Below are 19,871 nucleotides of genomic sequence, written 5' to 3'. Positions count from 1 at the left end.
TTTCTTCTAAACTCCAGTGTTTGGGGAAGGTTAAAGGGTGAAATACTAAATAGTAAATCAAGATATCCATAAATTAAAGGAAATGTCACATTAAGTGAGGGAAAATAAAACATTTCCTATCACATCCTTTCTTTTCCTGTTTTTAAATTCCAAGCTCTTTAAAGAAAACGTTTGCTACTCAGCAATTCTTTAGGTCCCGTTTGGAATGATGATGAGTCTGGCTTGGTAACAACAGCCCCAGTACTGCCAAGTTCTTGGAATTTAGATTTTCTACAGTCATGGAAGAGGCTTTTGATTGGTGTGTGAAAGGAAGGGAGGACCGAACATCTTGTGGTGCTGTGCTGAGGAGAAGGGAAGAATTGAAAAGGGTGGCTATGAGGAAAGTGGCAAGTCCCTACTTTATGACTTTTTTACATTGAGAGAGAATTCAGTGGTTTCGAATAGTGAATAAAGCAGGTAACTGAGGAGATGTCATTTCACTAATTTAACATTGAAATATGGGACACTACGGGAAAAAAAAGCTATAAAGAGTTTTGGAGACCATTTACTGTAGAGACGATCCATAAAATTGCTTTGCAAGGAAACTGAGAAAGGAACAGGGTGCTTCTATTAGTAACAGTCGATCTCAGTTCAGAGTGACTCAGGTGTCTTTCCCAGACCTTCTTCAGACAGGACGAAAACAGAGGGCCAGTGGGACTGAGAAGGTTTTTTCTTCTTTATGATTTAGGAAAATTCCTACTTATCTTGGCAGGAGATGCCATCATCCTGCGTGGATGTGGCGTTTCAGTGACAAAGCCCTTAGTGTACCATCCAGAAACAAGATGCAGTTGAAGAACTGTTTGTCTCCTAATGGCTGTATTTTTTCCATGTAATTTGTTATATGAACAGCATTATGACTTAATGTGCAAAGCTAAAACAACTTTAAAAATAAAAAGCTAAAAGCTGTAGTGGTTTGTGGGAGAGAGGGAGTGTATTATTAAATCTAAGCATGTCCAGTAAGATGGGGTAACCATAGGGGTTTGTCTTTTTCGTCTTGATTAGAGGTTTGGTTGGAAATCATCAGTTTGGCAAGATGAGTGGACCCTAAAAACAGTTGCTCAGAAAGACAATTTAAAAAATACTTTTTTAAACCTAAAATTATTTTAAACAGGTTAAACCTGTTTAAACCTTGACATTGTGAAAGAGAAAGAATGAGAGAGACAGATAGATAAGAGAAATGATGAGAACGTGTGCTACACAAAGACAGTAGCTAGTTTTATTTATGGGGCAAAATGGCTGCTGGTGACATTGTTTTTCTCTCACCTTTCCAGGAGGCAAGAGAGACAGACCATCATGGAGGGATTTGGGAAAATCTTACCAAAATGTCAAATGAGATTGCCTATCCCTAGGGAGAAAAGAGTGAAGGTGGTGGGTCCCTGGCGAGGATGAATCAGTGAATTATTTGGGCAGGATAAAAAAGATTATTGTGTGCATTTGACTGCTTGATCTTCGGTTTCACTCGTAAGGATGGCAGGAGGTTGAGAAATAAATTGTTTTGCTTTGAAAAGGAATCTGCTTTGGGTAGCCTAGGATTAGGAGCAGCCAAAATGAAATTCACCAAATCGCATTCTTAGAGAAGGTTTTGGTGAGAAAATCATTATAATGCATCAGCTGCGGTTTAAACATCTCCAGTAGATCTTTTTTGAATAAGGGAAAGCAGTGACCCTGGTTCCTGTTTTTCTTTTTTACCAGATAGGAATCTGATGAGCATCAGTTTAGAAGAAAACCATTTTACAGAGGAAAGAGATACCTTTCCTTTTGGGTCCAGGAAATGCAAGCGTGAAACAGATAGCCTATCTCTATGCTTCAAAAGGACTTAGAAAGTCGAGACTGAGATATTCCTGTCCACTCGATAAGGGCAGAATGCAGAAGGTGATACCTTTCTTGAGATTGTCTTTGTAAATTTATTTTCCTCTCATTGAAAATTCTAAAGATGAGGCATATAACTTCAAGAGAAGATTCTATAGCATTAATTTCCCCTATGACTTTCCAGAGTTGTTGACATTTTGCTTGTTGCAAGTTAATTGCTCTTTAGTTGTATTAAATTACAACCTGGAGACTTTTAATTTCAAATTAGGGAAAAGAAAAAAATATGTAAAATTGGGTATTGATGATAGCAATGTTTGTAAACTAGACCCTTTAAAACTTAATTCGAGGGGGAAGGAGGAGCATCCTCCTTTTGAAGAGATGTGTGCAATTCCTTCGCTTCCCATCAGTTATTTAGAAATTATCAAGCTGTATTTTGTCCCCAGACAGGATCCTAGGAAGCTGTGATTGTGTGATATAGAGGCGAGGGTCTATTTTATCTTCTCCATACAGGCCTTGATTAGAGCACTAATATTTGAGATGCTCTCCAGTTTACTAGGGGTTAAGGCAACCAGTTATTAACTGTTAGTTTCGTTTCCGTAGAAAAAAGGAATTATTAAAGGAGTCAGCCTCATAATATAAAGGAGAGTGATATTTCTGTGAAATGCCTGTTAAACAGAGTGTGTCTTTTTCGAACAAAACTATGCCAAGGTTAAGAGATGAGAATTTCCATAAGAACTTGGAGATATCTCAATCCTAAGGTATGCTTATGCTCTAAGAGTTTTTCTTAATCTTCTTGGGGGTCATATGTCCCTTTGAGACTAAGAGAAAATTTATGTTGCACTTCCCAGGAATATACACAAATGTAAGATTTTACGTATATTTGAGGGTGTTCAAGACGCCCTGAAGTCCACTCCTTGGACCCAAGCTTGGGAGTACTTGTGCTAACATGCAATAATGGCTCTTACATCAAAATATAAGCTCTTGGTTTGGTCTATGTTGTCCTCTGCTGTTTCCCCAGTGCCTAGGGCAGTGCCTGGCTCATAATTGGTACTCAATGAATGTTTATTGAATGAATGAATCAATGACAAAATGAATGTATTTTATTTTTTGGTATGTGGCTAGTTTGGATTTTCTGGTTGCTTATACTTTATCAGTTCTTTACTAGCTATGTGACCTTCATGACTACATTTCCTTTTTTTTTTTTTTGCAAGGAACAGAAACCCAATCAATTTAAGTGAAATAGAGGCTTTTTTGGTTTGCATTACTGGGAGTACTAGAGGAGGTCTGGCTTCAAGTACAGCTAGAATCAGGCATTCAGTTGATGAGACAGGATTTTGTCTCTTTCTTCACTTCTTTCCCTGGGCTTTATTCTCTGGCTGACTTTTTTCCACCCATAGCAGAAAAAAATGGTTCCTGGCAGTTTAGGCCTACACTTTCCCTCATAATGCTTGATCTTCGAAAGAATCAGAACCTATGGTATTCTCCTTCCCCCTACTTTGCTTTCATTGTTCATATCTACTTCTGTAAAGGCACTTTGGCCCTGCTTGGGTTATGTACTCTCTTCTGGACCAAGCACTTTGTCTGGGGTGATGGGAGAGAATGGGGCCAACCTAGGTCTCATACCCTCCCTTGGGTGGTGGAGGGGACCTGTTAGTTCTTAACCATGCCATGTTAAGAGTTATAAGTGGGAAAGGGGGGCCGGCCCCGTGGGCAAGTGGTTAAGTTCGCACCCTCTGCTTCGGTGGCCCAGGGTTTTGCCAGTTTGAATCCTGTGCACGGACATGGCACCGTTCATCAAGCCATGCTGAGGCGGCATCCTACATGCCACAACTAGAAGGACCCACAACTAAAAATACACAACTATGTACTGGGGGGCTTTGGGAGAAAAAGGAAAAATAAAATCTTAAAAAAAAAAAAGAGTTATAAGTGGGAAAGGGAAGTTTCTAAAACGTAGGGGGCAGAATAAGAAGTAACAGATATCCAAGGCACCTTTTCTGTATAATTAGTTTAATTTAAGGTTGATATTATGGTCTGAGGGTGTCAGCCAGTTCCTTACTGAGCACCTGGTTTTCTGGATGATATCGCCAAAGACACATATGTCTTCAAAGGAAAGACTTCTATCTTTCTTGCAGACTTTTTAAGAATTAAGAGAATAAATACCAACATTTGTACAAAAAGAAAAAAACCTGGGAGAGCGTTGTAGGCATCTTGTGAAACCTACTGTAAATCAGAGAGAGTTGCTCCCTTCAGATCACAGAGACGCTGATTTGAACTCACCATATATGACATCATGTTCCAGCTTTGGCTTCTCTTCTGTGCTGTAGGTCCTCCCGCAGGACATTGGCATGGGCTGAACACACTGTGCTTGGCAAGTCTTATAAATAGAACCAGTGCAGGTGATTCTGGGTGGGGAAGGAAGTACTTCGAAATGTATAGGTGTTGTTGAAATACTTTTCTGCGTCCTTTATTACAATAGAAAACAGTCAAGATCAATGATCAAGATTCCAAATGACTGCAGTTTCGGTTACTCTTTCTTTGACATGTATTTCATTTGACATTGGTTTTCTAATAATGCATATATATTTTTCTTGAAAGAGAAGAGGAAAACTTTCTTCCTGTATTTATCATGCAAGTTTGAGAATAACTCACTTAGGAAGATTCAAATGCATTTCAAAGCTTGAGATATATTTTGTTAAGTTGAGATGATGGAATATTTAAAAGCATAACACTGTCAGTTTTCTGTTTGGTTCGTTGTGGCCCCATGCTGAGCAGGAGACTCAGTTCCTTGATGCACTACTAACTTTTGAACCTTAGATTTTTCATATGTTCAGATCTTTACCTTCAACTTCTTTTCATGTTTAGTAACTGAGTGTGAACTTTTTGGAAATATTTCCACACCTTTATTTATTTTTCTTGAGGTCTTAGTTTAGGGGTTCAGTTAGAATTTAGTGTGCCTGACACATAGTAGGTGTTCAATTGTATTTGTTTAATGAAAGGATGAATGAATGTTCATTAATATGTAACTTCATGAGCAGCAGGTCTGAGTCATATTTTTCCTGTTAAAAGTCATGTTTGAATAGCATTTTGTCAAGAAGTTGAATAAATTAATTTACTGAATTAATTAAGCAATTATTAAGTATTTATTCTGTGCCAGACACTGTCCATGTTTTTGACTCTGAAGTGCTTAACTGCACCTTGTTTGAGTAAATACTATATTGCTCCAGTACTAATTGCTGTGATATTATATGGTAAATAAAAATAGTATATTTATATTAAATATAAATAATATTTGTAATTCCATCCTAAAACCCATACAGTGTAATAGCCCTTCAAGAGATGATAGCTGTTTATATCTTCCATAAAATTTCCAACTGTTCTCCTTAGTTAGGCAATTGATAACTTGTGTGAACACATTTATAGACCCTCAGTTTTCTCACCTGGATTACTGTGCTAGTGTCCAAAGTGGGCTCCCTACTTCTGTCCCCCTCTCTCCCACCAGTCTGTTCTCAGCTCAGCAACCAGAGGGATCTTTTTACATATAAACCAGATCACCTTGACTTTTTTCTACTCCAAATCTTCCAGTGGCTCCTATCTCACTCAGAGTAAAAGTTAGGGTCTTTACTGTGATGTAAGAGGCCCTATAGGATCTGGACTCCCATTCCTTGACCTTTCTGACCTCCTTTCCACTCACTCACCTTCTGACTCACTCCCGTCAGCCTTGTTGGCTTTCTTGCAGGTCCTCAACCATGCTGAACGTGCTCCCAGGGTCTCTGCCCCGGTGTTCCCTCTGCCTGGAATGCAGGTCTCCTAGGTGTCTCCCTCACCTGCTTTAAGCTTTTGCCATGTTTTATGTTACCCTTTTTTTTTTTTTATTTAAGATTTTAATTTTTCTTTTTTCTCCCCAAAGCCCTCCGGTACATAGTTGTGTATTTTTAGTTGTGGGTCCTTCTAGTTGTGCCATGTGGGATGCCCCCTCAGCCTGGCCTGATGAGCGGTGGCATGTCTGTGCTCAGGATTCAAACAGGTGAAACCCTGGGCTGCCAAAGCAGAGGGCGCGAACTTAACCACTCGGCCATGGGGCAGGCCCTGTATGTTACCCTTTTTTTATATAGCAGTTATCCTTTAGCACACTATATAATTTATGGATTTTTTATGTTTATTGCTTATTATTGGTCTCCTCCCCACACCCTCCCATGAGAGTGTTGGTTTTGTTTGCTCTTAGAATAACGCCTGGCACATAGCAGTTGCTCAGTAAATATCTGTGGAGTGAATGAATTTCCTAATGAGGAGATTTAGACTCATTTTTTCTGAAGTGATTATCTTACTGGTGAACTTCTTTCAATAAGTAAGTGTTAATAATAAGTAATGATGGAAAAGATGATAGCTAATAATTATTGAGTATGTACTTTGTGCTTGGCATTTATAATGAATAATGTTAATGATGATGATGATAATGATAGCTAACCTTTATTGAATGTTAACTTTGTACTGGGCATTTTGCATTAACAAATCAGTTAATTTTCAAACCAACCTTGCTAAGTTAGTACTGTTATTATCTTAATTTTATAGTTAGGCCAGAGAAATAACTTTCCAACATCTCACACTTAGTGTGGAATAGATACAAGTGTGATATTAGAATCGTAAAAGGAAACATATATTGTTAAATTTATATTATCCTATTTTTATCCTATTCTAGCAGAAGCCAGTGTGTCCCTTTCGGAACTTTTGTTTGTGTTTGTGATGACCACTGTCTGAGGGATTAGGAATTAGAACTAGAAGAATCCTTGCCTTTAGAGGTAAATTCATTACCTAGGATTAATTATGAATTCCACTTTAAGAGTACTACTATTTCTGCCTCCAAGGGTTGGAGAAGAATTTTTGTCCAACCTGAAAGCAAGGGAAATAATTTAATTTAATGCATATATAATGTAACTCTTTTCGGCCATGACTTATCTGCTTGTTTTTGTTTACCTCTGATTTTACCCTCAGTTGGCTCTGCTTTCAGGGGTCATGTGAATTGCTTCATTATTTTCAGATAAGGATTCATTCACTCCGTCCCAGAAAGAGAGGTCTCTGCTCTTTAATTAAAACCCTCCGAAACAGTGTATATGTCACTTCAGCCACAACTAGACCCTTGCCAATAGAACGAGTAAGTGTTCAATTATTTTCTTTATGCACAGAAATGGCTGAAAAGAGGGTCTTATGCCCATTGATTCCATCCATACCATGCTAGGTATGACTTTAGAATGACATCTGTGTTTTTTTTTTAACTCATATTTATTCACATTCAGCCCCTGTGAATTCAATGTTGGAAGTTATGCCTCTGAAGGAATTATATGACAATGGGGTTTTTTTTTTTAAGAAGAGTTTTTAGCTCTTCCCTTTTCTGGTAGTTCTTAGACATATCCCAGTTACTTGTTGACTCCAAAACAAGAGTGATCTGCTTTTAGCTTTAATAAGGTAACTTTTATACTCTGCAACTTTTTGGGAAAAAAAGTCTACTTTCTCATGCTGTAATGATTGTGGGAATTGGTCTAAAGTTGCCAGACGTTTTTCTGGCCAGGGAACTTCTCTTGCCAACTATTTCTTCCTAGGTATGTTTCTCTTTTGTGTAGGCTTAGCTGGGAAGTGGTAGTCGGTCTTCATATTCATCTCTTTTTAAAGAGAGTGGCATACTTAAAGGAACAGGGAAGAGGCACGTCCTAACAGCTATAAAACTAATCACCAATTGCATTGTGCTCTGACGATTACAAAGGAAAGAAATGTTGTTGGCTAATTTATGTTCTGTTCTGCCTAGGAGCTCTTACCGACTGGCTTACTTTTTGAGATCTCCTTTAGCCATCCACTTCTAGAATTTATAATTCACCATTCCTTTATGTTTGCTGAGGGGATGAGCCAAGGATGAACAGTTGTCTCATTATTACATATTTACTTCATCTTTCCTTCCTATCTTCTTCCTGCTACATCGTCACCAACCTCATTTTGTCTTTTGCAACTTGTTTTCTTTATCTTCATGGTTCATTAAAGTATCAGTTCATTCATGCAACAATTATTTTTTGTGCACTGACTACGTAATAGTCACTATGCTAGGTATTGAGGATATAAAGATTAAAAATAGACTGCTGCATTCCCCAAGGAGCTCACTGTTTATTAGAGACATGCAGCTGGAGATGTGATACAATAAATAATGGCCTGAAAGGATGCATGTCAATATGGTGGGATCATAGAAGGGCACCCTAAGGCTCTGGGGGAGATGAGTGTGGGGTTTTTAGCTAAACGTAAGTTCACTATCAGCCAAGAAAATAATACTTTTTAAAAAATCCTGTAAGTTTAGGTTATATTTTGGAAATATAGAGGGATATGAAAACCATATAATCTGAAAACAGTTGAGGGACCTGGTATAGTAATGTTCTACCTATGCTCAAAAAGAAAATATTTTCTCCAGGTGTTGAGTTTTATATATTTCCATGAGAAGTGATATGTTTTATGTATGTCCATTAGATCAGGCTTGTTAATTATGAGTTTCAAAGCATGTATCCTTACTAAATTTTATCTCTTTGCTTATCAGTAATTGAGAAGTATGTTGAAATTGCCCCCTATGATAATGTCTTTGTTAATTTCTTCCTGTAGTTCTATAAATTTTGTTTTTATATTTTGGGTCTATTACATGTAAATTTAGAATTGTTATATGTTCTTAGAGAACTGAAGCACTTCTCATTATATGACAGCTCTATTTATCCCCAACAATGCTTTCTTTTCTTAAAATCTATTTTTCTGATATCACTGCTACATAGCTTTCTTTTCATTAGTATTTCTCTTGTCTTTTCCTATCTTTATGCTCTAGATATGATTCTTATAAATAGCATATAGTTGCCTTTTTTTCCCATCTAATCTGAAAATCTGGTTTTTTATTTGGAAAATCTGTCTTTTAAATGATAAGTTAAAAAATTAAATTTATTATGAGTTTTATTGACTTATTTCTACTCTCTTAGTTGTACCTTATATTAATCATGATTTTCCCCTGATTTTTTCTTTTTTCTTAATTCTTTTTGGATTGATTAAATTTTTGCTATTTTTCTTCTTATTCTATTCCTCCATGTCTACTGGTTTTGTATTTATATATTCTGTTCTGTGTTTCAGTAGTTTCTTTTAAAATTACACTGTACATACCCAATAGAGTATAAAATTAGTTAATATTTTAACTCAGTCCTGTACAATTCAGAACCATAGAGCTGTTTAACTCTAATCACTTTCTTTCTACTTGTATGCAGATATCTGATATTTCAGCCTGTTTTCTTTAAACTCATGTTAGTTAGTCATTATTATTCTTTTATACTGGCACTGTTTGTTTAGATTAATTCATGTCTAACAATTTTTTCCCTCCCTATTTCTTCTTCTAACTCATATTTTTCTACTAAGATAATTTTCCTCCTACCTGATGTATATCCTAGAAGGTTTTTTAGTGAAAGTCTGTTTGTGGTAAATTCTTAGTTTTTATTTATCTAAAAATACTTTGATGTTACTCTTGTTCTTAAAAGTTAATTTTGCTGGGTATACAATTTTGATTTGACAGCTAAATTTTCTCTCAGCATTTGAAGAATGATTCTACTATCTTCTGGCTTGTATAGTAGATTCTGAGAAGTTAGCAGCCTAATATGTTGTTTTCTGTATCTGTGGATTCATATCTTTCATTAGCTCTGGAAATTCTCAGCCATTATCTCTTCAAATATTGCCTCTTCCATTGTCTCTGTTTTCTCCTTTCTAATTATATATACTTGGTAACCTTCTTATCCTACCCTGTATCTTTCTTAATTCTTCTTTCATATTTTCTCTGTCCTTCTTGTCCTCTGTTTCGTTTTGAGTAATTTCTTAAGATCTATCTTCCAGGTTATTAATTAGCTGTGTCTAACTTACTGTCTTAAACCCATCTACTTATTTCAACAATTATTTTTCATTTCTAGAAATTCTTTATCAAATTTGGCCATTTTTGATGGGCTCTTACGCTTTAAAAAATTATCTTTCATGTCTGTAAGCATTCAAAATAGTTATCTTACATTTTTAGTTGATAATTACTGTATCTGTTTGTTGTTATTTGCTGATGCATGCATAGCAGCTTGTTGTCTTGTCTTATTAGTAATTTTTAAAATATTTGAGCTCGTATTTCTTGAATTTAACGTGCAATATAACAACTATGAACTCTGGACAAAATATAAAAAACAGCTATGTGAAAGTTCGAGAGGGGAACCCAATACAGGCAGAAACTTGGGGTGGTGGAGGTGTCTACACTTGGAATGGGACAGTGTCCCTAGGTGAGTTTCCCATTTTATGGCTTTCTCCTGAGAACACCTCCAAATTTGTGCCAATCAAGGGGTGGAAACTCAGATAGGAATGACAGTCTGGTAGTAGTAGACATCTGGACCTGAGCTTTGCCTAGTGAGTCACTTACCAGTATCAGTGATTTTCTAGCTCTTTGCAGATAATTGAGAACTGATAGTAGTTAAGGTCAACTCAGCCATCATTAAACAATTGATCTCAACTGATAGAGATGTCCATTCATCTGTTCAGAAAGGGACTTTGCAAATGCTTGACTTTCATGACAACAGTAGTGGACGGACTAGGAGAAAATGCTGCACAAACTGACCTGCAATAGTATTGGGTTCAAAGAGGTTGAGAAGGCAAGGTAGAGAGGATCAAGAAAAGGAAGTATTTAGCTGTGGAGGGAAAATTCTAGAAGAAAAAGTTGTAAATTTCTTTCTTTGCCTGGATTAGGGCTTTAAGCTTTCAAAATATGCAGACAAATCCTTTCTGAAATCATGGTCAGATATACATCTTTCTCTTTGAAAGGCAATGTGTAACTCTTTTAGTTTCTTTTTCTGCCCAGTTTTATCAGTATCTATACTCTGAAGATAATTGTTTTGCAAAATGATGGCTTCTTAGAGTAATTTCTAAAAAGGTTAATATGTGAGCGACAGCATTCCCTTCGTAGTCCATGTGCTACCCTTTTCTTTTGAAGGTCTTTAGGTCTTTCAGTGTAGGCAATAGCACTGATCAAAAAATTTGATCATAAGGATTCATCCAGTATTTCTAGGGGTTTCCATGTAACAATAATTCAAAATTTAGTGTTTAAAATTTTTTTTTTTAATTTTTGGAAGATTGGCCCTGAGCTAACATCTGTTGCAATCTTCCTCTTTTTTTTTTTTCTTCCTTTTCTCCCCAAAGTCCCAGTACCTAGTCATGTATCTTAGTTGTAAGTCCTTCTAGTTCTTCTATGTGGGACGCTGCCTCAGCAGGGCTTGACAAGCATTACTGGGTCTGCGCCCAGGATCCGAACTGGCGAACCCTGGGCTGCTGAAGTGGAGTGTGCGAACTCAACCACTTGGCCATGGGGTTGGCCCCCAAATTTAGTGTTTATGTTGCAATTTATACATGGTTTAGATTGATTTTTATTGTTAATGGAAAAATAACTGGAAACATTTTAAATACCTAAAAACAAGCACAATTTCAACTTTGGAAGGAACTGGTTTTAGAAATATTAGCAGCAACAAACCTGTGCTTGATTGAAAAACTTATGTATGGAATGAAACATACTTTTAATATTTAAACTTAAAATATTTGTGTTGGTAAAAAATATTGTTGAAGTAAGATGTCTAAAAAGAGAAGATAATGTTAAATTTTATTGGTTTAATTTTTTAAAACCTCATATTTCAAATGGTAAACAGAAGTTAATTTAACTCTTGTCATCATGGACAAGTAAAATGTGAGTACAGCTACCACTGAGTTTGATATGTTGCATCTGTTTTGCATTTACAAGTTAGAACAATTTTTGGCAGAAAGTTTTGCAGTGAAGTTATTTCCCTCTTTTCATGATTTGAATTCTTTATGGCCTTGGGCAGGGGTCTATCCACAGGACCTATCAGATATAAGGTATGAAATTGGACATTTGTAGAACCTAGTATTTCCTGTTAAGATACTCTTAATTATGAGATAAACTAATTGGCATACAAACAAGAATCTACAACCTGAGATTGGCTCCTTATTTGGGCAACTTGAGTATTGGTAAGAAAAAATGTCCCTATTACTAAATGGCAAGATTTTAAGTTTTTAAAATATTGTGTTCTTAGACTATAGTGAATGAATAGAACAAAGTCACATACTAATAGTTTGCTTAGAATGAGAAAATAATGCATATCCTTTTAAAAAATAGATACTAAACAAACTTTCAAACTACAGTGTATAAAATATTATAAATGTCAGAATTTGTCATCGAAAGATGATACTACAAGGCAACTCTAATTACAAAAACAGGATCAGAGAAATGAAAAACCACAGAAATGGAAGGAACTTGTGAGATTACAACTGCTCCATTTAAACAAATGAGGCACAGAGAGGTGAGGTGACTAGCATAGACACAACTGGTTATGTAACGGCAGACCAAGGATCAGAACTGGAGTATTTTTTCTTCTGTTCCAGTCTACTTCTTTTTTTTTTTTAAGATTTTATTTTTTCTTTTTCTCCCCCAAAGTCCCCCTGTACATAGTTGTGTATTTTTAGTTGTGGGTCCTTCTAGTTGTGGCATGTGGGATGCTGCCTCAGCGTGGCTTGATGAGCGGTGCCATCTCCACGCCCAGGATTCGAACTGGTGAAACCCTGAGCCGCCTGCAGCGGAGCGCATGAACTTAACCACTCGGCCATGGGCCAGCCCCTCTAGTGCTACTTCTAAAGGAAGGTGAAAGGAGTTGAATGCTGTGCCAGGGTTATGGGGGCTGTGGTGATGGTGGGTGGTGGGGTTGTGTGGGGAGGAGGACCAGTTTACATAAGAAGTCAGAAGTTGTAGCTCAGGGAGAAATTCGTATGAGCAGCAGAGTAGAAATCCCAGAGCTGAGGATAAGGTTATTTGGATAGATTTCTGAAAGTACTTTAGAGGCACTCCATCATCCTTAGGAACCTAGCCACAATCTTAACTCACTTTCTTTGTAAAAGTATTTAATAACGTCCATTGTAGATTCTCCACCTTCTCTCTCCCACCGAATTCATTTTATTTAAATGGGCTTCAGAGTCATTTTGTTATTACTTAATGGTACAAGGATCAAATATGTGTGGTAAGCAAATGTCAGGAAAATAATACACTTATTTGCGAAGTATTCAAGGTAGAAATGCCATTTATGGCTTCATGAGGAAAAAGACAAGCTAACATCCACCTATTAAGTGGCTTTTTCTTTGCAGTTGGTGGAATAATAAGGGACTGGAGACCAAAAAATAATTTGCTTTCCTTTGGAAATCTATTTAAAAATCAGATAGCCATGTATTTTTATACAATAATTTATTTATACCTCATTATATTCCTAAAATACATGCTATTTTTGTTGTTAGGGTGCCAAGTCGACTCCGACTCCTAGTGACCCTGTGTACAGCAGAGCGGAACCCTGCCTGGTCTTTTTGCACCACCCTCTCACCTTCTGGTGCTGTATCGGACAATGTTCTGCTGCTATTCATAGAGTTTTCATGGCTGTTTTTTTCACAAGTGGTGGCCAGGTCCTTCTTCCTAGTCCGTCTTAGTCTGGAAGCTCCGCTGAAACCTGTGCACCATGGATGACCCTGCTGGTATTTGAAATCCTGGTGGCGTAACTTTCAGCATCACAGCAACACACAGCCACCACAGTATGACAACAGACAGATGGGTGGTGTGGGTCCCTGAGGAAATGAACCCGGACTGTGGCTGTAGGAGTGCTGAATCTTAACCATTAAACCACAGGGCTGGCTATATGCTATTTAGTTTTGCTTATTTGTGCCTTCCATGTAAATGGAATTCTGTAATGTTTACAAGTTTAGGACTTGGTTTTTTTTAGCTCAGCTTTATGTTGTTGAGTCTTTCAATGCTGTTGCATGCAGTTGCAATTTATTCACTTTTTAATGGTTATCCATTGTGCGAAATTATTCGTTTAGTCATAATTTAGTTATCCATCTGTTGTTGATGGACATTTGGGTTTTTCCAGTTTTTGCTGTCATGAACAGTGCTGCCTCAAACACTCTTGTGCATGTCTCCAGATGTACGTTTGCAAGACTTCTTTAGGGGGTATAATATATCCAGTTAAAGTCTGATTCAAATATGTTTTGATTCATACTCATGTGTAAAATCATTCAGGGCCAGACCTGTGGTGCAGCGATTAAGTTTGCACGTTCTGCTTCAGCGGCCCCGGATTCGCTGGTTTGGATCCCAGGTGTGGACCTACGCACAACTTGTCAAGCCATGCTGTGGCAGGTGTCCCACATATAAAGTAGACAAAGATAAGTGTGGATGTTAGCTCAGGGTGAGTCTTCCTCAGCAAAAAGAGGAGGATTGGCAGCAGACGTTAGCTCAGGGCTAGTCGTCCTCAAAAAAAAAAAAAAAAATTATAAAAAAAAAGAAAATCATTCAAAGTAGTTATTGAAATCTCCTTATAGATACCTTGGAAAGTCTAATAGTTGAATGATGTTTTTCTTATAAATTAAAATGAACAAATTATTTAGAGTTGTAACTTTATGAAGAGAAGATAGATATGAAGTAGAATAGGTTTTATGCTAGTTGAGTTTCAGTGACAGATTGAGAATTTTAGGCTAATACTATAATTGCCCGTTTGGCTTACTTGCTGATTCAGATGTGAGAAAAATAAATGCAGCCCATTAAAAAGTGCTCTAATATTTTGAGTTGAAAGGTGCTATATGAGATGTTGTTATTTAGAGCAGGCTACCTCGGCCATTTTCAGGATTTGCTAATTTTGGTAATTTTCTGAGACATATCTGGATGGGGAATATTTCTGACTCTTTCTTTCATCTACTATTAGGCAACCATTTGTTGGTTCCAGTTATCTTTACTCTTTATGTGATCTACCAAAAATAACATTTTGATTTATTCAGTGATTCAGAAAGTCATTCGCTCAATTAATAATTATTTAGCACCTTCCATGTTTGAGGCCTAATACTTAAAGTTGGGCATATTATGGTGAGCAAAAAAGAAATGTGCTGATTCTCTTGAAGTTATAATAATGGAGTTGTAGTGTTATAATTTATAGGTAGAGAAGTACGTATAAATGCGAAATTATGATGGAGTGTGATGTTATATTGATAGATGGTGACCTAAGGTACTGTGGGATTGCAGAACAGGTATTCCCAATCCACTTAAGGATGGTTAGAGAGCTTTTGAAAAACAGACATTCTTAGTCCTGATCCCCAGAAATTTTGATTTTGTAGGTCTGGACCAAAGGAACCTTTTGTTGTTGTTAGCATTATTATGATTATTATTATTTGAACTCCCCATGTGATTCAGCCAGTTAGCTGAATTTGGGAAACACTGTTTATGAGTGATTAAAATGGGGCAGTAATCATGACAGGGTCTCTAAATCAATTAGCTAGGGATGGAATAGATGATTTTCAGATGATTTCTGTTCTTAGGTCAAAGGTTGATCTTTATATTTGTCCCTGTTCAATTGTAAATTCTTGTCCTTAGGTTATAAAAGTTAACTGCCCCAGTGGTGGATGGGAGAGCCTGGCTTATCAGCAGTGCACATGAAAAGGACCTAGAATTGTTGGTTAGCTGGAAACCCAATGAAAACCAGAGGTGGGCTTGACCACCACAGAAACTACTATAATCTTAGGATGCATAATTGTAAGCTTAGTATCAGAAAGAAGGAGGTGAGTCCCTTGTCCCCTGCGCTTGCTGGTGGCACATCTGTATTCATGTGGACAGTCACTAGGATCACATTTAAGGGGGATGTTGGCACTTGGGGTGTATGGAAGAATATTGAGCTCCTTGGTAAATATCCATGTGGGGAAGAACTGGAGAGAAAATAGTCTTGTTCCAACGGGTAAAAGATACCTTAGCCTATATAGTTCGAGAAGGAAGAACTGGGACCAAAAAGGGCAAGTTATTTGGGAAGTAAGTCTCATTTATTCATTGACTCACTTATTCATTTAACAAATATTTATTTAGTATCTACTGTAACTCATTCTAGTAGATGCCAAGGATAAAATGGCAAACAAGATGGATTCAGTCTTGACTTCATGGAGTTACAATTTATTGGAAGACCCAGACAATTAAGCAAGTGATAAGAAAATGTGTTAAGTACTGTGGTGGGAAAGACGGTACTATTTCACCTCCATAAAAACACATTTCTAGTATTAATACTGTCAGAAAGGTGGTAAATGGTAAAATCTGCCCCTGGAGGTATTCATGTAGAGGCTGTTGGGGCTATTGGAGAAGTTGTGCCGATAACTACCATTAAAATCCTGTTTAACTTTTAGCATCCATGACCGTATATGTCTGCATAACAGATCTACTCCTTGCTTCTTTCCACCCTTCCTATCCTGTCCTTCTTTTTCTTCCATTCTCCCCGAACTCAGTTGCAATTCTTTAAGTCTACGTGATGAAATGATTGTCTTAGTGATTTTCAACGAGGTTTGCGTGTAAGGAATAGGACACATTCTTAGGACTGAAGTGACTCTTAATTGTTATGTTTTTATCTGGACTACCAGGTAATTGAGGCTAGGTGTGAGTGTTTAGGTAAATGCAGTGTGATCTAACTTACAGCTTTAGTTTTTCCCATACCTCTTGATGGCTAGCCCACACAGTTGGGGACTCTTGGGGCATTGTAGTGGGAGCCTGTGTTTCTGTGGGAATGGAGGGGCACAAAGAATAAGTAGAATGTCAATGCCGTTTATTATGTAACTTTTATGTGTCTAAATAAGACTATGATTTCTTTTAATCATTTTGTTTTAAATTTGTAACGTATCTTAACTAATAAGAAAGCTGATCTTTTCCTTATAGTGTGTTTTTTAAAAATGTAAATATTACATTGTGACATTCTCCGCACTCTGAGTCTTGCACATTCAATGTTGCAGGGTGAAGTTGGATATTGTGGAGGTTTGGGTTTCCTTTCTCTTGACCCAACGTGACTTCCTGTTTCTAAGAAAACAGTTTTAAAAACTCTTAAAAGGAATTTCTTGCATGCTTGGCAGCTCTCGTAAAACCACATTTTTGTAAACCAGTGTGAATGAGGTATATAAAAAAATCAAACAAAGAACCATATTGCTTGATCCAAGTAACATTTTGTTTTGTGGAAACTGGATCCCATGGAAAAGTCTAGTGATTTAGGAAGTGTCTCCTTCCGGTAACCAGATAAACCAGGAACCAAAAGTTTCATTTTTAATTTGATTAATCATCCCCCTAGTTCAGGGGACATTTGATCACAAATTAGGCTTTATTCTGTGCTGGAGTTGATGCATACTAGTGAATCTGATTAACAAGTTTTTTGAAAAACAGTTGCAACTGGAGTGTCTCCCTTCAAATGAATTGAACAACTTGGAACTAATTCACATGCCTTCTCACCATACCCTAGAAAAACCCCAGTTATTCCCACCACACAGTCAATGGAGAAAAGGCATGTTAGTCAGTCTTTGGTGGTTAGATGTTCCTCTTTGAATGGGGGAGGTTCATGTCTCCTGGCTGTCAGATCAGAGATGTAGCTTCTCTCTCGGAATTGTCCTAGAGATTGGCTTCTCGTAATATTTTAGTAGGGATTAAACATGTTTTTGACTACAAAGGCAGTTTGTCGTTTGATTATATTTGTTGAGTACCTAGTATGTGTCAGGCACTCTTTTAGAAGCAGACAGTATGGTGAGGAATAAGGCAGGCAACGTCCTTGATGCTATTTATCTATTAAATAATCATTTAAGGGCTTACTATATGCCAGAAACTGTACAAGTTATTTTACAGATATTGAGTCTTGTAGTCCAATGCTGTGTATCTAATGCTACCAGTGCTATGAGGTGGGTACACGTAGCCTTATTTACAGGTGAAAAGAGGGAGGCCCAAAGTCACCTAGCTAGAAAGTGGCCAAGCCAGGGTTTCAACACAGGATGAGTGCTCATAACCACCCACTCTATGGTCACTTTGTAAGCCTGACCTCAAACGCTTACACATTCCTTGTAAAACAGAACAAAACAAAACGTACATATAGGAAAAAAAAAAAAAAAAAGAAAAGAAAAACTATAGGTAATCTGACCACTGTTAATGTTTTGGTGTTTGTGTTCCATTTCTTATATGTGTATGTGTAGAGATGTGTGTGTGTGTGTGTATGTGTGTTTAAACATATATGATATCTTATTGATGGGTTACCACTTATTTTCACAGTCTAAATGTTTTGTGGGCTAGTGCATTTTTAAATAGAATTTTAAATAGCTCTACGGCGCTTTATGGTTTGCCTACATCAGGATTTATCTAACCTGTTTCCTACCACTTAACAGTGTTTCTTAATTTTCAATTTCAAAACCGCTGTTTAATATCTTTATAACAAAATCTTTTCACAAATCCATGATTATTAGAAGTTTCTTAGTAGAGAATGGTAATAAAACTCTTTGTAACTGTTTATACAATATTCACATGCAGTCTGTGCTTCATGAAGGGGACGATGTTAACAATGTAAACATGATTTTCCTTCTAGGTTAGTGGATGACAGATGTGTGGTGCACCCGGAGGCTGGAGACCTTGCCAACCCTCCCAAGAAGTTCAGAGGTAAGAAATAAATATATATTTTTTATTATGAGACCTAAGGGGGGGCCAAGATTATTTTTGTGTCTTAAAATAAGTAATATTAAAACTTTATTCAATGTGAAACTTTCGAATATAAATATATCCACTGAAAATTCTTTCAAAAATTTCCCCGTTGTTTTTCTTCTTTTACACATTGAACAATGGATTTACAATGACGAATAGTTTCAATTTTTGTTCTGCTGGATGATAGTCTATCTGTTGAAAGGAAATCTTGGTAATTAACTGGGAAAGGCCATTTTTCAAACCAGTGAATATAAACAAATAATATATATTTATGTATTTCTGTGACAGTTATACCATAAATGTTAGTGTTTCATTATCAGCTTTTTAATTTATCTTTGTAAAATCTCCAGGAGGGTGAGAGTGATGTGTCAGCTTAGCTTATAAAATATCACCTTGGATGATGTGCAATAGCTAACAATTGCCATAGAACTCCTTTCTCAGTATAATTTTAGAGATATAGCTTGATAACATCAATTGAGAAATTGGTTATGGTAGGAGACTGATTATTGTAACTCAACTATTACAAAAGAAGGATTAATGGAATCTGCAGAGAATCATAGACAACTGAAACCAGTAATTAAAAGCTTGCTCAAATCAATTTCCTAGTTTGTATGTACTTATGATAATAAAAATAATTTTCAAACAGCATTCATTTTGAACCCACTGTGTATGCCTTCCTCCTCACAGTGGTGAAAAGCAGCTGTCCTTAATAAAGGATAAGGCTCTGGAGAGAGAATCAAGGGAAGTTCCCCAGAGCCCCAGACCCAAGTCAGGCTGTGCTGGGGAAGGGAGATGCTTACCATTCGGTAAATGTTTCCCAGGTTTCACTCCCTGTGATAGGCACTTTCTACACAATTCTCATGAGACTGTCATATACATTTCATTTTCCCTAAACTCAGAAACTTGCAGAGAGAGTGAGAAGCACCATAAATGTCCTTTGAGTTAATTCGATTGCTTTGAATAAGAGATCCAAATTTCTTCCCAAGTGGAGAAATTGAAACGGGTTGTGGGAGTTACACTGCCCATTAAAAGCACCCATAAAACTACTCAGTAAGGACACTCCCCTGACCCCGGGCCAGTGAGGTCTTCTCACAATAAACAGTCCCTGCTGAGGATTGACTCACAATAAACTGCCGTGCGGGAGAGTCAGCCGTTGTGACAGACGGCCAAGAGGTGCTCCAGAGCAACCTGCCAGAGACTGTGCAATAAGTGTGTGGAAATGATCTCAGAGACAGAAGACGGTAGAGAAACCCTAATGAACGAGGGAACAATATGAAAAAAGAACAAACAGGTTCTAAAAAGTTGGAACTAGCCTATTACATAAAGATGAGGAGAGAACTAGTGCTTTGGAAGAGAGATCTGAGGAAATCACCAGAATGTTGTACAGAGAGATACAAAGAAGGAAAATATAAACAAGTTGTGAAAAGCTTGGAGG

At 37.1% G+C, this 19,871-nt stretch overlaps 1 protein-coding gene across 2 annotated transcripts in view; it reads left to right on the top strand.

Annotated features, from left to right (window-relative positions):
- The window catches only part of ITPR2 (inositol 1,4,5-trisphosphate receptor type 2), a 473,043-nt gene that overhangs the window by 17,002 nt on the left and 436,170 nt on the right, over positions 1-19,871 (top strand). For both annotated transcript variants that reach the window (XM_070620853.1, XM_070620852.1), the window contains exon 2: positions 18,324-18,394. In XM_070620853.1, coding sequence (XP_070476954.1) covers positions 18,324-18,394 — 71 coding nt within the window. The remainder of the gene's footprint in view (positions 1-18,323; positions 18,395-19,871) is intronic.

Source organism: Equus przewalskii, chromosome 5 (genome assembly GCF_037783145.1).
Source record: "Equus przewalskii isolate Varuska chromosome 5, EquPr2, whole genome shotgun sequence".
In the NCBI taxonomy this organism is placed as follows: Eukaryota; Metazoa; Chordata; class Mammalia; order Perissodactyla; family Equidae; genus Equus; species Equus przewalskii.
This window is presented reverse-complemented; position numbering and strand designations above follow the sequence as displayed.